The sequence below is a fragment of the Somniosus microcephalus genome, unplaced genomic scaffold (genome assembly GCF_052327205.1).
Source record: "Somniosus microcephalus isolate GS21.2 unplaced genomic scaffold, FLI_Smic_1.0 unresolved_chr7, whole genome shotgun sequence".
NCBI classification, from domain to species: Eukaryota; Metazoa; Chordata; class Chondrichthyes; order Squaliformes; family Somniosidae; genus Somniosus; species Somniosus microcephalus.
In genome coordinates, this window is record NW_028225185.1 from 24,625,776 (window position 1) to 24,644,791 (window position 19,016).

The 19,016-nt window shown below is 54.2% G+C and overlaps 1 protein-coding gene across 1 annotated transcript in view; it reads left to right on the forward strand.

Annotated features, from left to right (window-relative positions):
* ccdc22 (CCC complex scaffolding subunit CCDC22) overlaps positions 1–18,981 on the forward strand; it is a 47,781-nt gene extending 28,800 nt beyond the window's left edge. Inside the window, exons 2-12 of the mRNA XM_085978288.1 lie at positions 1,066–1,243; positions 1,850–1,982; positions 2,562–2,668; positions 5,345–5,426; positions 8,481–8,650; positions 10,799–11,005; positions 11,999–12,070; positions 15,828–15,947; positions 16,303–16,422; positions 18,468–18,584; positions 18,820–18,981. Of these exons, the coding sequence (XP_085834414.1) occupies positions 1,066–1,243; positions 1,850–1,982; positions 2,562–2,668; positions 5,345–5,426; positions 8,481–8,650; positions 10,799–11,005; positions 11,999–12,070; positions 15,828–15,947; positions 16,303–16,422; positions 18,468–18,584; positions 18,820–18,966 (1,453 nt within the window). The 3' untranslated portion in view covers positions 18,967–18,981. The remainder of the gene's footprint in view (positions 1–1,065; positions 1,244–1,849; positions 1,983–2,561; positions 2,669–5,344; positions 5,427–8,480; positions 8,651–10,798; positions 11,006–11,998; positions 12,071–15,827; positions 15,948–16,302; positions 16,423–18,467; positions 18,585–18,819) is intronic.
* Positions 18,982–19,016: the final 35 nt, after the last annotated feature.

Genomic DNA, 19,016 nt, shown 5'->3' on the forward strand with positions numbered 1-19,016 from the left:
CCACCCAGACACCGGACACCTCCCCCCCGCCACCCAGACACCGGACACCTCCCCCCCCCGCCACCCAGACACCGGACACCTCCCCCCCCGCCACCCAGACACCGGACACCAGCCCCCCCCCCCCCCGCCAGACACCGGACACTTCCCCCCCCAGACACCAGCACCCCCGCCACCCAGACACCGGACACTTCCCCTCCCTCCCCCCCCCCCCCCCCCCCCAGACACCGGACACTCCCACCCCAGACACCCCCCCCCCTCCACCCAGACACCGGACACTTCCCCTCCCCCCCCCCCCCCCCCCCCAGACACCGGACACTCCCACCCCAGACACCCCCCCCCCCCTCCACCCAGACACCGGACACTTCCCTCCCCCCCCCCCCCCCCCCAGACACCGGACACTTCCCCTCCCCCCCCCCCCCCCCCCCAGACACCGGACACTCCCACCCCAGACACCCCCCCCCCTCCACCCAGACACCGGACACTTCCCCTCCCCCCCCCCCCCCCCCGACACCGGACACTCCCACCCCAGACACCCCCCCCCCCCTCCACCCAGACACCGGACACTTCCCCTCTTTCCCCCCCCCCCCCCCAGACACCGGACACTCCTTTCCCCCCCCCCCCCCCAGACACCCCCCCCCCCCCGCTCCACACAGACACCGGACACTCCCCCCTCCCCGCAGACACCAGACCCCACCCCCGCAGACACCAGACACCCCCCCCCCCCCCCAAAGACACCGGACACCTTCCGTGAGACACCGGACATCCCCCCCAGACCCCAGATAATCTCCCCCCGATACCGGACACCCCCCCCCCCCCCCCAAACAGACACCAGACCCCACCCCCGCAGACACCAGACACCCCCCCCCCCCCCCCCCAAAGACACCGGACACCTTCCGTGAGACACCGGACATCCTCCCCAGACCCCAGATAATCTCCCCCAGACACTGGACACCCCCCCCCAACAGACACCAGACCTCCCCCTAGACACCCCCCAACAGACACACCCCACCCCCCCCTCCCCCTTTACTGTTGGGTGCTCCGTGCTGACTGTTCTTTCTTTCCCAGTGAGATCCCTGAGGATGTGGAGAGCGTCCAGCAGTTTTCCACGGAGCTGATTGTGGAGGCGGTGGTTCGCTGCCTGCGGATCATTGACGGCTCCCTCGGGAATGGCCTCAGTCACCTGCTTCCACCGGGAATGTCGGCCAGGTTCCGGATCGGGATGAGCCTGGCGCAGGCCTGCCAGGTAAGTTCAGCTCAGACTCCCAGCACCAGTCACCGAGGGTCATCCTGATTATTGGGCGAGACACGGCTCCCGACTCCCTGCACCCCCTCCCCCGACTCCGAGGCCCCTGCATTCCCGCCCCCCTCTCTCCCGACTCCCAGACCCTGCATCCCCTCCCCCCCCCCCCCGACTCTCAGACCCCTGCATCTCCTCCATCCCCGCCCCCTCTTTCCCGACCCCCAGACTCCTGCATCCCCTCCCTCCCGACTCCGAGGCCCCTGCATCCCTGCCCCCTCCCTCCCGACCCCCAGACCCCTGCATCCCCTCCCCCTCTCTCCCGACTCCCAGACTCCTGCATCCCCTCCCTCACGACTCCAGGCGCCCGGAACCCCTGCTCCAAACCCCCTCAAGATCCCCCCTCTCCTGGTGCCTGGCCCCCCTCTCCTGGGGACCTCCTGCTACTGGTGACTAAACCTGCCCCCCACAGACCCTAACCCCCCCCCCCCCCCCCCCGGCTCATGGTCCCAGTTGTCTTTGCTGTGGGGCTGCTGCCGGCCAATGTGGAATTGAGTAAAATGATCATCACTTGCTGCTGCGGCTGGATAATTACCGTCTGCTTGGGTTCAGGACCTGGGATACGAAGGAGAGATCGGCTACCAGACCTTCCTGTACAGTAACGAGCCCGAGATCCGACGGCTCCTCATGTTCCTGGTGGAGAAGCTACCTCGAGACAGTGTCGACTCAGCGCACCAGCCCGCAGGTTTGGTTTAGGAGTCGAATGCATTGCCGGATTGTGTGGGATTTGGGTTTGTTCATTCTCCTGGGTCAGTTTAGAACGTTTATTGCCAAGATGCCTACAGTTTGAACACATTTGAGTGACTTGTTGAGGCCCCCCTCTCTCGGGGGGGGGAATGGTGTCTGGCAGCACAGATGGTCAGCAGGGAATCGGAGAAATACGGAAGGATTCGACTGGAAAGGGTCTGTTAATGTTTGGACACAGTAAGGGGAGGTTTCCCCACAGCGATGTTCTTGGAGCAATGCATTGGGAAATTGCACGCCTCCCCCTCGGCAGTTTCTCTCCGTTAACCGCAGGCTGGGAGTGTGCGATTTTGTGATGTGTGCAAGTGGAAAGGGTGCGTTAATGGGCAGCACGCATTCCTCCCTAAATGATGTACTCGTAGCGGGAGGAGGGGCTTTGGGACAGGTTTGGAAACGGTGGGAAGGAAAATGAGTTTTTTTTTTGGGCTGCTACGGGTTGGGTGAAAGAGCAGGCGGGAGATAATTGGCTGCAAGCACTATATCACTTTATTTCATTAACCTGCCCGTGATCCTGTGACAGGGAAATCCGTGGTGCTGCAGCGCGCTATTGCTTCCAAGATCAAACAGCAACTAGCCATACCGTGGGTGCCAGCCTCTCTCCGGACTCCATCCCTCCTTCGGCTGCAGGTTGGTTTTCTGACTTTAGTCCGCAGTTGTGCTCTGGCTCAATGTGTTGATCGTGTAGCGTCTCGGTGTAACCTTTCCGAAAACGTTTGATATATTCGGTCCTACATGCGCAGGGTTTAATGCAGTCACGGGAGGCCATTGGGCCCATGTTTGTGCCAGCTCTTTGCTAGACCAATCCCACCGCCCTGCGCTCTCTCTCTCTCTCTCTCTCTCTCTCTCTCTCTCACTCTCACTCTCACTCTCACTCTCACTCTCACTCTCTCTCTCTCTCTCTCTCTCTCTCTCAGTTCAGTTCAGTTCAAATGCTTTATTGGCATGAAAGTTTACAGAGAACCATATTGCCAAAGCTTACATAGCAAAAAGGTACAGTTTTCCAACATTCTGTAGGTGTCAATCGATTTGACATTTGTTGGGTACATACAATATTACTTTTAAACAATATTAATTTTAAACAGTCTTTCTACTTCATTTGGTACGTTCAATATTAATTTTAAACAGTCTTACTTTTAAACAGTCCTCAGGTTGTGACATGTTGTTACATATTTGGCCCCAAGGTATGGTCTGTCTCCTTCTCCTAGGACTAATCTCAATTTTGACAGATCATCCAATTCCTTGAAATCTGGGGTTGTTTGGCTTAGCTTGTTGAATAATATGTTTCTTGATGTGTTGAATTTTTCGCATTTTAGGAGGAAATGCATTTCTGTTTCAACCTCGCCAGCCAGACATTGATCGCATATTCTATTCTCTCTAGGCTGCCAGGATTTCTTGTATCTGCCTTTTTCAATTTCCAGTTGGTGGTCGCTTAGTCTGTACCTGGTGAGGGTCTGTCTCTGTTTTGTGTCTCTGATGGTCGTGAGGTAGTCTGCCAGTTTATATTCTCTTTTTAGGGCCCGGTAACATTCTAATCTGCTTTGGCTTTCGGTTATTTTGTTCCAATGTTCCAGGTAGGTTTCTTTGCATTTTTTAATGATTTGGTTCACTCGGATTGGTGTTTGGACGGCTGTGTTGGTCTGGGGCTGGTCAGGGTCCGGCTGAGTACTTAGTTTCAGTAGCAGCTGACTCAGGGGACTCTTTTCTGGGTTTAGCTCTTGGGTCTGAAAGGCTTTGAAATGAAGGGTGTCTGGGGAGCTAGATTTGAGGTGATTTAGGAAGTTTAGTGCTCGTTTTTGGATGTTTATTATCAGTGGGTATCTGCCTAGTTCGGCTCTGCATGCATTTGTTGGCGTTTTTCTTTGGGTGCGAAGGATGCTTCGGCAGAATTCTGCATGTAGGGCTCTCTCTCTCTCTCTCTCTCTCTCTCTCTCTCACGGTAAGCATTCCATGCTCCAACAACTCTCTGAAGAAATGTCTCCTAATCTCTTTCCTCACTCTATTAATGACAACAGTTTTTAAATTGGTGACTCCTCATCACTGACTCCACAACCAGAGGTAAGAGTCTTTCCCTAATAATTTTACAAACCTCCATGTAATCGCCTCTAATGTTTTTACATTTCCCCACACTGTTTGCCAAGCCCCCCACGTTTATGTTGTCAGCAGATTTCGATATCACACTCCCTAAACCCAAATTCAAAACATTGAAATCTACAGAGAGCAGAGTTGGCCCCAGCTCTGACCCTTAAATACACCACTTCAAACCCTTCTCGATACAAACACCGTTCCCCCCTCCAGCACCAGTAACCCACACATTTCTGAACTCTCACTCATTTTATCTCCAATTACTCTAAGAATTTGTTGTTTGCCTAACTGGACTGTAGTTACCCAATTTCCTCTTCTCTCCCTTCATAAAGCTGGAATCCTCCACGCTGCCACACATTTGCTTATCGAAGTACGATTGTGGTCTGAGCCTCTGCTTTTTTTCGGCAGTCCCTGGGAACCGAGGATGACTTGCTTCCACACTAACAATGAGTTCTCGGGTGACTGATGAGTCCAATGCGGGACCTACAGTGTCTGTCACAGGTGGGGCAGACGGTGGTTGAAGGGGCGGGTGGGTGGTGTGCTTGGGTTGACGTGCGCTCCTTGCGCTGCCTGCGCTTGGCTTCCGCTTGCTCCCGGCGAAGAGACTCGAGGTGTTCGGCGCCTTCCCGGATGCTTCTCCTCCACTTTGTGCGGTCTTGGGCCAGGGATTCCCAGGTGTCGCTGGGGATGTTACACTTTTTCAAGGAGGCTTTGAGGGTGTCCTTGAAGCGTTTCCTCTGCCCACCTGGGGCTCTCTTGCCGTGCCGGAGCTCCGAGTAGAGCGCTTGCTTCGGGAGTCTCGTATCGGGCATGTGGACGATGTGACCCGCCCATCGGAGCTGATCGAGCGTGGTCAGAGCTTCGATGCTGGGGATGTTGGCCTGAGCGAGAACACTGACGTTGGTGCACCTATCCTGCCAATGGATTTGCAGGATCTTGCGGAGGCAGCATTGGTGGTACCTCTCCAGTGCTTTGAGGTGCCTGCTGTACATGGTCCATGTCTCTGAGGCATACAGCAGGGCGGGTATCACTGCTGCTCTGTAGACCATGAGCTTAGTGCCGGCTTTCTGGCCCGCTCCTCTCTGACTCACCTGAACTGTTTTTATTGCTACCCAATCAGGGACCATTCACTCTGTACCCAAAGACACCAGTCACCAAACGTACCAGAAGAAACAGTCCATAATATCGAGCGTTGTCAAACTCCTTTTGCTTCTGTTGCAGAGCTCTCGTCTGATGCACAAGTTCCGCAGTCAGCCTCTCAGTTTACCTGAAAACTATTCCACTGTAAAGAAAATTCCGAAAGGTGGCGTATGTTCATCACGGCCAGTTTGGTGAAGTTTAGATTCCTCTTTTAGCACTGCACGGTAGTGGGCAGTTTATGGGGTGTGGTTTATATATTGGGGCAGTTTATGGGGTGTGGTTTATATATTGGGGCAGTTTATGGGGTGCAGTTTATATATTGGGGCAGTTTATGGGGTGCAGTTTATATATTGGGGCAGTTTATGGGGTGCAGTTTATATATTGGGGCAGTTTATGGGGTGCAGTTTATATATTGGGGCAGTTTATGGGGTGCAGTTTATATATTGGGGCAGTTTATGGGGTGCAGTTTATATATTGGGGCAGTTTATGGGGTGCAGTTTATATATTGGGGCAGTTTATGGGGTGCAGTTTATATATTGGGGCAGTTTATGGGGCGCAGTTTATATATTGGGGCAGTTTATGGGGCGCGGTTTCTATATTGGGGCAGTTTATGGGGCGCGGTTTCTATATTGGGGCAGTTTATGGGGCGCGGTTTCTATATTGGGGCAGTTTATGGGGCGCGGTTTCTATATTGGGGCAGTTTATGGGGCGCGGTTTATATATTGGGGCAGTTTATGGGGCGCGGTTTATATATTGGGGCAGTTTATGGGGCGCGGTTTATATATTGGGGCAGTTTATGGGGTGCGGTTTATATATTGGGGCAGTTTATGGGGTGCAGTTTATATATGGCAGTTTATGGGGTGCAGTTTATATATTGGGGCAGTTTATGGGGCGCGGTTTCTATATTGGGGCAGTTTATGGGGTGCGGTTTCTATATTGGGGCAGTTTATGGGGTGCGGTTTATATATTGGGGCAGTTTATGGGGCGCAGTTTATATATGGGGCAGTTTATGGGGCGCGGTTTCTATATTGGGGCAGTTTATGGGGCGCAGTTTATATATTGGGGCAGTTTATGGGGCGCGGTTTATATATTGGGGCAGTTTATGGGGCGCAGTTTATATATGGGGCAGTTTATGGGGCGCAGTTTATATATGGGGGCAGTTTATGGGGTGCGGTTTATATATTGGGGCAGTTTATGGGGTGCGGTTTATATGGGGCAGTTTATGGGGTGCGGTTTATATGGGGCAGTTTATGGGGTGCGGTTTATATATTGGGGCAGTTTATGGGGCGCGGTTTATATATTGGGGCAGTTTATGGGGCGCGGTTTATATATTGGGGCAGTTTATGGGGTGCGGTTTATATATTGGGGCAGTTTATGGGGCGCAGTTTATATATGGGGCAGTTTATGGGGTGCGGTTTATATAGGGGCAGTTTATGGGGCGCGGTTTATATGGGGCAGTTTATGGGGCGCGGTTTATATATTGGGGCAGTTTATGGGGCGCGGTTTATATGGGGCAGTTTATGGGGTGCGGTTTATATATTGGGGCAGTTTATGGGGTGCGGTTTATATATTGGGGCAGTTTATGGGGCGCGGTTTATATGGGGCAGTTTATGGGGTGCGGTTTATATATTGGGGCAGTTTATGGGGCGCGGTTTATATATTGGGGCAGTTTATGGGGTGCGGTTTATATATTGGGGCAGTTTATGGGGCGCAGTTTATATATGGGGCAGTTTATGGGGTGCGGTTTATATATTGGGGCAGTTTATGGGGCGCGGTTTATATGGGGCAGTTTATGGGGCGCGGTTTATATATTGGGGCAGTTTATGGGGTGCGGTTTATATATTGGGGCAGTTTATGGGGCGCGGTTTATATGGGGCAGTTTATGGGGTGCGGTTTATATATTGGGGCAGTTTATGGGGTGCGGTTTATATATTGGGGCAGTTTATGGGGCGCGGTTTATATGGGGCAGTTTATGGGGTGCGGTTTATATATTGGGGCAGTTTATGGGGCGCGGTTTATATATGGGGGCAGTTTATGGGGTGCGGTTTATATGGGTTTATGGGGCGCGGTTTATATATGGGGGCAGTTTATGGGGTGCGGTTTATATGGGTTTATGGGGCGCGGTTTATTTATGGGGGCAGTTTATGGGGTGCGGTTTATATATTGGGGCAGTTTATAGGGTGCGGTTTATATCTGGGGCAGTTTATGGGGTACAGTTTATATACGGGGCAGTTTATGGGATGCAGTTTTTTATTGGGGCAGTTTATGGGGTGTGGTTTATATAGGGGGGGCGGTTTATATATGGGGGCAGTTTATGGGGCGCGGTTTATTTATGGGGTGCGGTTTATATATGGGGGCAGTTTATGGGGCGCGGTTTATATATGGGGGCAGTTTATGGGGCGCGGTTTATATATGGGGGCAGTTTATGGGGTGTGGTTTATATATGGGGGCAGTTTATGGGGTGTGGTTTATATATGGGGCGGTTTATGGGGGCGGTTTATGGGGCGCGGTTTATATATGGGGGCAGTTTATGGGGTGTGGTTTATATAGGGGGGGCGGTTTATATATGGGGGCAGTTTATGGGGCGCGGTTTATTTATGGGGTGCGGTTTATATATGGGGGCAGTTTATGGGGTGCGGTTTATATATGGGGGCAGTTTATGGGGCGCGGTTTATATATGGGGGCAGTTTATGGGGTGTGGTTTATATATGGGGCAGTTTATAGGGTGCGGTTTATATATGGGGCAGTTTATAGGGTGCGGTTTATATATGGGGCGGTTTATGGGGCGCGGTTTATTTATGGGGTGTGGTTTATATATGGGGGGCGGTTTATATATGGGGGCAGTTTATAGGGTGCGGTTTATATATGGGAGGCGGTTTATATTCACTATCTCCTGTGGTGTTTGCATATATTCGGAATGATTTGTAGCTTTATCTTGGGTTCATACCTAAGCTGCAGAATTTTCCCGGGTCGTGTGCCAGTTGCCACTGTCTACTCCTAATGTGCTCCTGGGTCCAGGGCAGGGTGAGCAGCATTCCTGGCAGAGCGGAGACTTGCCCTGGTTGGGGGAGCCCGTGTCACTGAGATTTCGCCTACTCTCAGTGCTGCCATTAACTGCATGTTGCAGCTGTGATTGTGTGATGTGCTGTTAATTGTTTCATCTCCCCATCAAATTCTCTGAGCTGACGGCAGATTGCATTTGTCTCTTATTCTGTAGAAGTGAAGGAGTATTACGATCTGTACCTCCCGTCCGTCACTGCCCAGCCCTGCCACCACTCCTTCATTGCTGCGTCCCTGCTGGAGCGGTCTGTGTCTGACCTGAGTGCTGTTCAGGAGTGGGAGGTGGAGTGGAACAGCCAGGGCCTGGTGTCTCGCCTTTCTCCAGAGGTATGTGTCCACCGCTCGTCAAGCTAGCTGGAAATCCCGGACAAGTGTAGGCGTTTCACCCTTTACAACAAAATTCAATGGAGATGTTTTGAAGAGTGGGCGGGAGGGAGTTGGAGTCGGATGAAGTCGAGTTGAGCATCAGGAAACACGTTGTCTGGGTTTGCGGTCTGAGTGGCGTACGAACAATGACGGACCGGAAAAGACCCTCTGGTCCATCCAGCCTGTCTCGCACGATTGCGATACCTTGTGTAACACAACATATACACGCCCCACCCGAAACCATGTGATCTGGGAGAGGCAACATTTTTGTTTTAAAAACCCCAGGCCAATTTGGGAGAAAAAATATCTGGGAAATTCCTCTCCGACCCATCGAGGCGATGGAAACTAGTCCAGGAGATCGATCGTTCTGGCCCTGAATTCCCTGCAGTGCCCACCTTCTGCAAGAGGTCATCACCACCCCAGCCAGAAACCGGTCCGACTCTCGCTTGAAGGAATTCAGTGAATCCGTGTCCACCACACGAGCAGACAGCCTGTTCCAGAGGCCCACTATTCTCTAGGGAAAGAATCACCTGACATCTAACCTAGATCTGGCCTAGCACAACTTAAAATTGTGACCCCTAGTCCTTCCTAACCTATTTAATTGGATCAACCGTTGCCTCGAAGACAGTCTATTCCCTTCATTATCTTATCAATCAGATCACCTAAGTCTGTGCTTCTCTGAAGTGTAGAGTCCCAACTCTTAGCCTATCTTGATAACTGAGGCTTGATACTGGGAATTAGTCTAGTGGCCATCCTCTGCACCCTCTCCAAAGCCTCAATATCACCCACCATGTGAGGAGATCAAAACTGGACACAGTATTCGAAGTGAGGTCCGACCAAGGCCTTGTACAAGTAGTATGACTCGTCTTCTAATCAATTGTCCTATAGATGCACCCCAACACCCTGTTCGCTCCAGGTATCGCTTCAGATCATTGCTCTTGTGTCTGTCGAGATGTATGCACTAGAACACCCAGATCTCTCTCTCTGCCTTCTTTAATGCTGGTTCCACTTCTCATCAGGCTTTTACCGTTTACCACAACATTAAAGGTAAAGGAGCTGGAGTCGGCCATACAGCCCCTGGAGCCTGCTCCGCCATTCAATAAGATCATCAACCTCCACTCCGCTTTCCCGCCCAATCTCCATATCCCTTGATTCCCCTAGAGTCCAAAAATCTCTCGATCTCAGCCTTGAATAGACTCAACGACTGAGCCTCCACAGCCCTCTGGGGCAGAGAATTCCAAAGATTCACCGCCCTCTGAGTGAAGAAATTCCTCCTCATCTCAGTCCTCAATGGCCGACCCCTTATCCTGAGACTGTGACCCCTGGTTCTAGACTCTCCAGCCAGGGGGGAACAACCTCTCAGAATCTTGTATGTTTCAATGAGATCACCTCTCATTCTTCTAAACTCCAGAGAGTATCGGCCCAATCTACTCAATCTCTCATCATAGGACAATCCCCCCATCCCAGGAATCAATCTAGTGAACCTTCGTTACACCGCCTCCAAGACAAGTATATCCTTCCTTAGATAAGGAGACCAGAACTGTGCCCAGTACTCCAGGTGTGGTCTCACCAAGACCCTGTACAATTGTAGCAAGACTTCCTCACTCTTATACTCCAACTCCCTTGCAATAAAGGCCAACGTGCCATTCACCTTCCTTATTGTTTGCTGTACCTGCATGTTCGCTTTCTGTGTTTCTTGCACGAGGACACACACATCTCTCTGAACACCAACATTTGAAAGTTTCTAACCATTTAAAAAAATATTCTGTTTTTCTATTCTTCCTACCAAAGTGAATAACCTCACATTTCCCTACATTATACTCCATCTGCCACCTTCCTACCCCCTCACTTAGTCTATCTAAGATTGTGTTGGATCTGAACCAGTATTATTCATGTAACAGGTGGTGACGAACAGCACCTCCGCAGTCTGCTCCTTCATTGCTTCAATCTCCTCTCCCACTCCGTCTGCCTCCAATGTTGCTTTACTTTCTCTCTAACTTGGGGTACAGTTTCCCTCGCAGCTCTACCCTGGTATTATTTAGCCACTATGGGTTGTTCCTGCATGCAGACTCTCCCTTGTTTCAAAATCTTTTTGCTTTCCCTTTTCAGGAATATAAAGCGAGAAAAGGCCAGAGGCTGCAGAGACGGATTCGGGAGCATTTACAGCGGTGCGCTCAGCACAGCTCCGGGGCACACAGCTCGCAGCCCACGGCCTCTGACCTGACACAGATACTTCAATCCTATAGCACTGGAGCAGCAGACACTGTCACCAAAGGGTCCCGCTTCACACGTACCGAGAAATTCACCTTCACACAGGTAGGGATAGGATTCACTCAAAGCTTACTGCACTGCGCGGGGCACTGGGGGGGGGGTGCGCGTGCGCGGGGCACTGGGGGGGGGTGCGCGTGCGCGGGGCACTGGGGGGGGTGCGCGTGCGCGGGGCACTGGGGGGGGGGCGCGTGCGCGGGGCACTGGGGGGGTGCGCGTGCGCGGGGCACTGGGGGGGGTGCGCGTGCGCGGGGCACTGGGGGGGTGCGCGTGCGTGGGGCACTGGGGGGAGGGTGCGCGTGCGCGGGGCACTGGGGGGAGGGTGCGCGTGCGCGGGGCACTGGGGGGGTGCGCGTGCGCGGGGCACTGGGGGGGGTGCGCGTGCGCGGGGCACTGGGGGGGGTGCGCGTGCGCGGGGCACTGGGGGGAGGGTGCGCGTGCGCGGGGCACTGGGGGGAGGGTGCGCGTGCGCGGGGCACTGCGGGGGGGTGCGCGGGGCACGGGGGGTGGGGGGGGGTGCGCGGGGCGGGGGGGGGGGTGCGCGGGGCACTGGGGGGGGTGCGCGCGGGGCACTGGGGGGGTGCGCGCGGGGCACTGGGGGGGGTGCGCGCGGGGCAGTGGGGGGGTGCGCGCGGGGCACTGGGGGGGTGCGCGCGGGGCAGTGGGGGGGTGCGCGCGGGGCACTGGGGGGGGGTGCGCGGGGCACTGGGGGGGGTGCGCGCGCGCGGGGCACTGGGGGGGTGCGTGCGCGGTGATCACTAGATTTTCTGCAACGACCTAGTAGGTTCTGGTTCACAGAGATTCGGCATCAAACCTGCAGTCAGTGACCTGATATCACACCCTGACACCTCTGCTGTGTGTAGACCCTATGCTGCTCTGACCATCAGCTGTCCCTCACACTGATTTTTATAGAATAATTGCTGCCTGTCCCGCGAGGCAGGAAGGGAGAATTGTCGATCACTCGAACAGGGCCTGCTCTGGAGCTGGCGGGTTGGAACAGCTGGCCTGCACTCACTTTGTCCTCTGTTTGTTTTTTCACAGGAGGCTGAGCAGATCGTCCGTCAGATGGAGGTCGCTGGCAGCACATTGTCGTCCGCACGGGAATCTGAAGAGGTAAGTGGCAGTAAACTGCAGTTTGTGCCAGTACAGCCAGTGCACCTCTGATCACGCTGTGCGAGTGCCTGAATCTAATAAACCCTCCTCCCCAATCTAATCAAATGTCCCCGACTTCAGGAGGACAGAGACAGTCTGGTGAAATGTGCAGACACATGGCAGAGAAGTGTGAAGTAATTCATTTTGATCAGAAGAATGAGGAGAGGCAATATAAACAAAATGATATAATTTTAAAGGGGAGCAGGAACAGAGACATCGGGGGGGGGGGGGTACGTACACAAATCATTGGTGACAGGACAAGTTAAGAAACTGTTAAAGCATCTGGGACCCTGGTCTTTATTAATAGAGGCATAGAGTACACAGGCCAGGAAGTTACTGCGAAACCTTAAAACACTGGTTCGGCCTCGGCTGGAGTATTGTGTCCAATTCTGGGCCCCGCACTTTAGGAAGGATGTCAAGGCCTTGGAGAGGGTGCAGAGGAGATTGACCAGAATGGTGCCGGGGATGAGGGACTTCAGTGACGTGGAGAGACTGGAGAAGCTGGGATTGTTCTCCTTAGAGCAGAGAAGGTTAAGGGGAGATTGACCAGAATGGTACCAGGGATGAGGGGCTTCAGTGATGTGGAGAGACTGGAGAAGCTGGGGTTGTTCTCCTTAGAGCAGAGAAGGTTAAGGGGAGATTGACCAGAATGGTACCAGGGATGAGGGGCTTCAGTGATGTGGAGAGACTGGAGAAGCTGGGATTGTTCTCCTTAGAGCAGAGAAGGTTAAGGGGAGATTGACCAGAATGGTACCAGGGATGAGGGACTTCAGTGATGTGGAGAGACTGGAGAAGCTGGGGTTGTTCTCCTTAGAGCAGAGAAGGTTAAGGGGAGATTGACCAGAATGGTACCAGGGATGAGGGACTTCAGTGATGTGGAGAGACTGGAGAAGCTGGGATTGTTCTCCTTGGAGCAGAGAAGGTTAAGGGGAGATTGACCAGAATGGTACCAGGGATGAGGGGCTTCAGTGATGTGGAGAGACTGGAGAAGCTGGGGTTGTTCTCCTTAGAGCAGAGAAGGTTAAGGGGAGATTGACCAGAATGGTACCAGGGATGAGGGACTTCAGTGATGTGGAGGGACTGGAGAAGCTGGGGTTGTTCTCCTTAGAGCAGAGAAGGTTAAGAGGAGATTTAATAGAGGTCTTCAAAATCATGAAGGGTTTTGATGGAGTAAATAAGGAGAAACTGTTTCCAGTGGCAGGAGGGTCGGTAACCAGAGGACACTAAGAGTGGCTCGGTAGCACCACTACTGACTGAGTTGGCCGAGTCCTGGGCCTGCGACAGGTGGTGAGAGAACCAACATGAGGGAAAAACCTACTTGACCTCGTCCTCACCAGTGTACATGTCTCAGATGCATCTATCCATGACAGCATTGGTAGCAGTGACCAGCGCACAGTCATTGTGGAAACGAAGTCCTGTCTTCACACTGAGGATACCCTCCGTTGTGTTGTGTGGCACTACCACCGTGCTAAATGGGATAGATTCAGAACAGATTTAGCAGCTCAAAATTGGGCATCCATGAGGCGCTGTGGGCCATCAGCAGCAGCAGAATTGTATTCCACCACAATCTGTAACCTCATGGCCTGGCATATCCCTCACTCTACCATTACCATCAAGCCAGGGGACCAACCCTGGTTCAATAAGGAGTGTTGAAGAGCATGCCGGGAGCAGCACCAGGCGTACCTAAAAATGCGGTGCCAACCTGGGGAAGCTGCGACACAGGACTACATGCTAAACAGCGGAAGCAACATGCTATAGACAGGGCTAAGCGATCCCACAATCAACGGATCAGATCAAAGCTCTGCCAACCTGCCACATCCAGTAGTGAATGGTGGTGGACCATTAAACAACTAACGGGAGGAGGAGGCTCCATGAATATGCCCATCCTCAATGATGGTGGAGCCCAGCACGTGAGTGCAAAAGACAAGGCTGAAGGGTTTGCAATCATCTTCAGCCAGAAGTGCTGTGTGGATGATCCATATCGGCCTCCTGAGATCCCCACCACCACAAGCTAGTCTTCAGCCAATTCGATTCACTCCTCTGGTGGGATAACCCGGGGCAGGAATAACCTTAACATTAGAGCGAGGCTGTTCAGGAGTGAAATCAGGAAGCACTTTTCCTCTTCCAAATCCGGAACACACTCCCGTAAGACTGGATGCTGCGGGTCAATTGGAAATTTTCAAGACCTGAGTTTGATGGATGCTGCACTGGCCAGCTGAGTATTTCCAGCATTTACTTTTTATATTCCAGATTTCCAATATCCGCAGTGTTTCGTCTTTTGATTTATTTTTGTTAGGTAAGGGTATCGAGGGATATGGAGCAAATGGCGATGAGGTACAGATCAGCCGTTTTCTAATTGAATGTTGGAGCGGGCTGAACGGCCTCCTCCTGTTCCTAATGTAACAGGCTCGAGGGGGCTGAACGGCCTCCTCCTGTTTCTAATGTAACAGGCTCGAGGGGCTGAACGGCCTCCTCCTGTTCCTAATGTAACAGGCTCGAGGGGCTGAACGGCCTCCTCCTGTTCCTAATGTAACAGGCTCGAGGGGCTGAATGGCCTCCTCCTGTTCCTAATGTAACAGGCTCGAGGGGCTGAACGGCCTCCTCCTGTTCCTGTGTAACAGGCTCGAGGGGCTGAACGGCCTCCTCCTGTTCCTGTGTAACAGGCTCGATGGGCTGAACGGCCTCCTCCTGTTCCTAATGTAACAGGCTCGAGGGGCTGAACGGCCTCCTCCTGTTCCTAATGTAACAGGCTCGAGGGGGCTGAATGGCCTCCTCCTGTTCCTGTGTAACAGGCTCGAGGGGCTGAACGGCCTCCTCCTGTTCCTAATGTAACAGGCTCGAGGGGCTGAATGGCCTCCTCCTGTTCCTGTGTAACAGGCTCGAGGGGCTGAACGGCCTCCTCCTGTTCCTGTGTAACAGGCTCGAGGGGCTGAACGGCCTCCTCCTGTTCCTGTGTAACAGGCTCGAGGGGCTGAACGGCCTCCTCCTGTTCCTGTGTAACAGGCTCGAGGGGCTGAACGGCCTCCTCCTGTTCCTAATGTAACAGGCTCGAGGGGCTGAACGGCCTCCTCCTGTTCCTAATGTAACAGGCTCGAGGGGCTGAACGGCCTCCTCCTGTTCCTAATGTAACAGGCTCGAGGGGCTGAACGGCCTCCTCCTGTTCCTAATGTAACAGGCTCGAGGGGCTGAACGGCCTCCTCCTGTTCCTAATGTAACAGGCTCGAGGGGCTGAACGGCCTCCTCCTGTTCCTAATGTAACAGGCTCGAGGGGGCTGAACGGCCTCCTCCTGTTCCTAATGTAACAGGCTCGAGGGGGCTGAACGGCCTCCTCCTGTTCCTAATGTAACAGGCTCGAGGGGGCTGAACGGCCTCCTCCTGTTCCTAATGTAACAGGCTCGAGGGGCTGAACGGCCTCCTCCTGTTCCTAATGTAACAGGCTCGAGGGGCTGAACGGCCTCCTCCTGTTCCTAATGTAACAGGCTCGAGGGGCTGAACGGCCTCCTTCTGTTCCTAATGTAACAGGCTCGAGGGGCTGAATGGTCTCCTCCTGTTCCTAATGTAACAGGCTCGAGGGGCTGAATGGTCTCCTCCTGTTCCTAATGTAACAGGCTCGAGGGGCTGAACGGCCTCCTCCTGTTCCTATCTACATGGAGGTTACCGTACATTCAAAGCGGGATAAAATGGATGGTTAATGTAACATTCTTTGCATTGTTTGCAGGATATTCAAGCTCAGCAGGAACAAGAAGTGAGGTCATTTCAGCAACAGCTGGACCAGTTAACCGTGAGATTTGAGGAGGTGACCGAGGACGTGAAGCATTCGATGGTCAACATCACTCAGGTAGTGGCACATGATTTAAGTGGAAATCCACGGTGAAATGTGCATCTCTCCCAGTAGGATCAGAATCTGTACCAGCAGGCAGTGGTCAGGTTGTGGATCCGTACCAGCAGGCAGTGGTCAGGTTATGGACCTATAGGTCAATGTGGGAGTGTATAGGGGTGGTGTGGGGTCAGCAGGGGTGGTGTGGGGTCAGCAGGGGTGGTGTGGGGTCAGGGGTGGTGTGGGGTCGGGGGGTGTATCGGGATCGTGTATGGGTCAGCGAGGGTGTACAGTGGATGGTGTATTAGTCATGGGGGGGTGTGGGGTCAGCGGGGTGTACAGTGTTACACTGACGTATTGTGGTTGTTTATTGAAGGTCGGAGGGGAGGTTGGGCTTGCGGAGTTGACGATTACGGAGAAGGAAGAGCTGATTCAAGTTAAAAGGAGGACGTTGGAGCTGCTTCCAGACGCGGAGAATAACTTGGTGAAATTACAGGTGAGCTTTTACATGAGCCGTGGAAGCAATATTTGCAGGGGTTGCGATTGTTGTGCGAGGGCCACAATAAGACCATTGGGTAGTATCAGCCCTGCTCTCTCTCATTGATCTGCTTGTATTTTCAGTACATCTGTCTTTCTGCATCACTGACCAGGCGTTTGATGTGAGCAGCAACAGAGCAGCTCGATACATAGCTGGCTGGACGGGAAACCATGCGGTAGTTAATGGGTGTTGCTGGAGCGTGACCCCCCAGGGGTCAGTGCTGGGGACTGGAGGAGCGTGACCCCCCAGGGGTCAGTGCTGGGGACTGGAGGAGCGTGACCCCCCAGGGGTCAGTGCTGGGGACTGGAGGAGCGTGACCCCCCAGGGGTCAGTGCTGGGGACTGGAGGAGCGTGACCCCCCAGGGGTCAGTGCTGGGGACTGGAGGAGCGTGACCCCCCAAGGGGTCAGTGCTGGGGACTGGAGGAGCGTGACCCCCCAGGGGTCAGTGCTGGGGACTGGAGGAGCGTGACCCCCCAGGGGTCAGTGCTGGGGACTGGAGGAGCGTGACCCCCCAGGGGTCAGTGCTGGGGACTGGAGGAGCGTGACCCCCCAGGGGTCAGTGCTGGGGACTGGAGGAGCGTGACCCCCCAGGGGTCAGTGCTGGGGACTGGAGGAGCGTGACCCCCCAGGGGTCAGTGCTGGGGACTGGAGGAGCGTGACCCCCCAGGGGTCAGTGCTGGGGACTGGAGGAGCGTGCCCCCCCAGGGGTCAGTGCTGGGGACTGGAGGAGCGTGACCCCCCCCCCCCCCCCCCCCCCCAGGGTCGGTGCTGGGGACCGGAGGAGCGTGACCCCCCAGGGGTCAGTGCTGGGGACTGGAGGAGCGTGACCCCCCCCCCCCCCAGGGGTCGGTGCTGGGGACTGGAGGAGCGTGACCCCCCCCCCCCCCCCCCCCCCAGGGGTCAGTGCTGGGACTGGAGCAGCTTGACCCCCCCAGGGGTCAGTGCTTGTGCCGCTTTCATTCTCCAGACATACAGATGATTTGGACTGTGCATCAGGAGCAGTAAATTAATATAAGCTGATAAAATTGGCCAACAGGTGGACTGTGAAAGACCAAGAGCATCAGATTAGATTTAGAGCATCGGGTTAGTGAGATGGTTGGAGTGTCGGGTTAGTGAGATGGGCAGACAGGTGGCAGATGCAATTTAATATGGAGACGTGAAATATTGCATGCTGGGAGCTGAAACAAGGAGTGGAAGGATGCACTTAAGGGAAAGAGTGGTATTTGAGGAATGGCTGTTGGACCGGACTCAGCACTGCCCCTCCGACAGCGCAGCGCTCCCTCAACACTGCCGCGCTCCCTCAACACTGCCGCTCCGACAATGCGGCGCTCCCTCAGCACGGCCCCGGTACTGTGCCGGTGATTGGGCTCCTGACTTTATGTCCAACTGAGAAAGGAGACAGGTGAGCGCCCCCTCGGTACCCGCCCCCTCCGGCAGTGCGGCGCTCCCCTCGGTACCGCCCCCCTCCGGCAGTGCGGCGCTCCCTCGGTACCGCCCCCTCCGGCAGTGCGGCGCTCCCTCGGTACCCGCCCCCTCCGGCAGTGCGGCGCTCCCTCGGTACCGCCCCCCTCCGGCAGTGCGGCGCTCCCTCGGTACCCGCCCCCCTCCGGCAGTGCGGCGCTCCCCTCGGTACCCCGCCCCCCTCCGGCAGTGCGGCGCTCCCTCGGTACCCGCCCCTGAGTGTCAGCCACTAGGGTCTCGCGTCATGTAGTGGTGCTTGAACCCACGACCATCTGACCCCACGGTGAATCATTCAGACTTGTGATACTCTTCACATTCTTCGTGCGTTTGTTAGAATGAGTGGAAGTAGTTTTTCATTATCTCTGTAGCGCTGCCTGTGAATATTTGATGTGTGGTATAGATTATAGATGATGCGGAGAATAATCCACTCTTGGTCTGTGGCGGAAAACGTATTTGCCGTAAAACTTGGTGTATTAAAGAGTAACCAGTGGATAGCAAGGACGGCTAGGAACTCCCTTAAGCTGTTGCTGTTTTTCATCAGGGAGTTATAGAAAGCAGCGCTCAGCGAATCGTAAACCTGGCTAATCAGTGGGAGAAGCATCGAGTCCCCCTCATTGAGGAGCATCGCCGGCTGAAAGAGGTCGTCGACAATCACGAGGTAACTTTACAGATCGTGGCCTGTAACTGGGAAATGAACCCGGCCCTGCGCCGGCGGATGGGCCGCAGCAGGAGAGCCTTCGAAATGCAGCCGACACCTCGGTTGCTCGTGTACAAGTGGGATTTACATGTACACGACTCCTTAGAATGAAGCGCTTTGTGCTCGCTGGCCGCCGCCTTGCAGTGAATATCTTCATATTTACCTTTGCTCCGAAATCATTCCTTTCACCCAACAGCTGGAATCCTCACGGAAACTTGTGGAGATTAAAGGTATTCACGAGAAGATTAGGCAGTCTGCTGAAGAGGCAAAGAAAAAGGAGGCCGTGTACAAGCAGCTTGTGAGTTCATTTCTCTCCGTTCCACCTGTGGGTTTTGAAGGGTAATGTCGCAGTCTCTTGCTCACAGTTGACTGCCTTGCTTCAGTGAGAGAGCC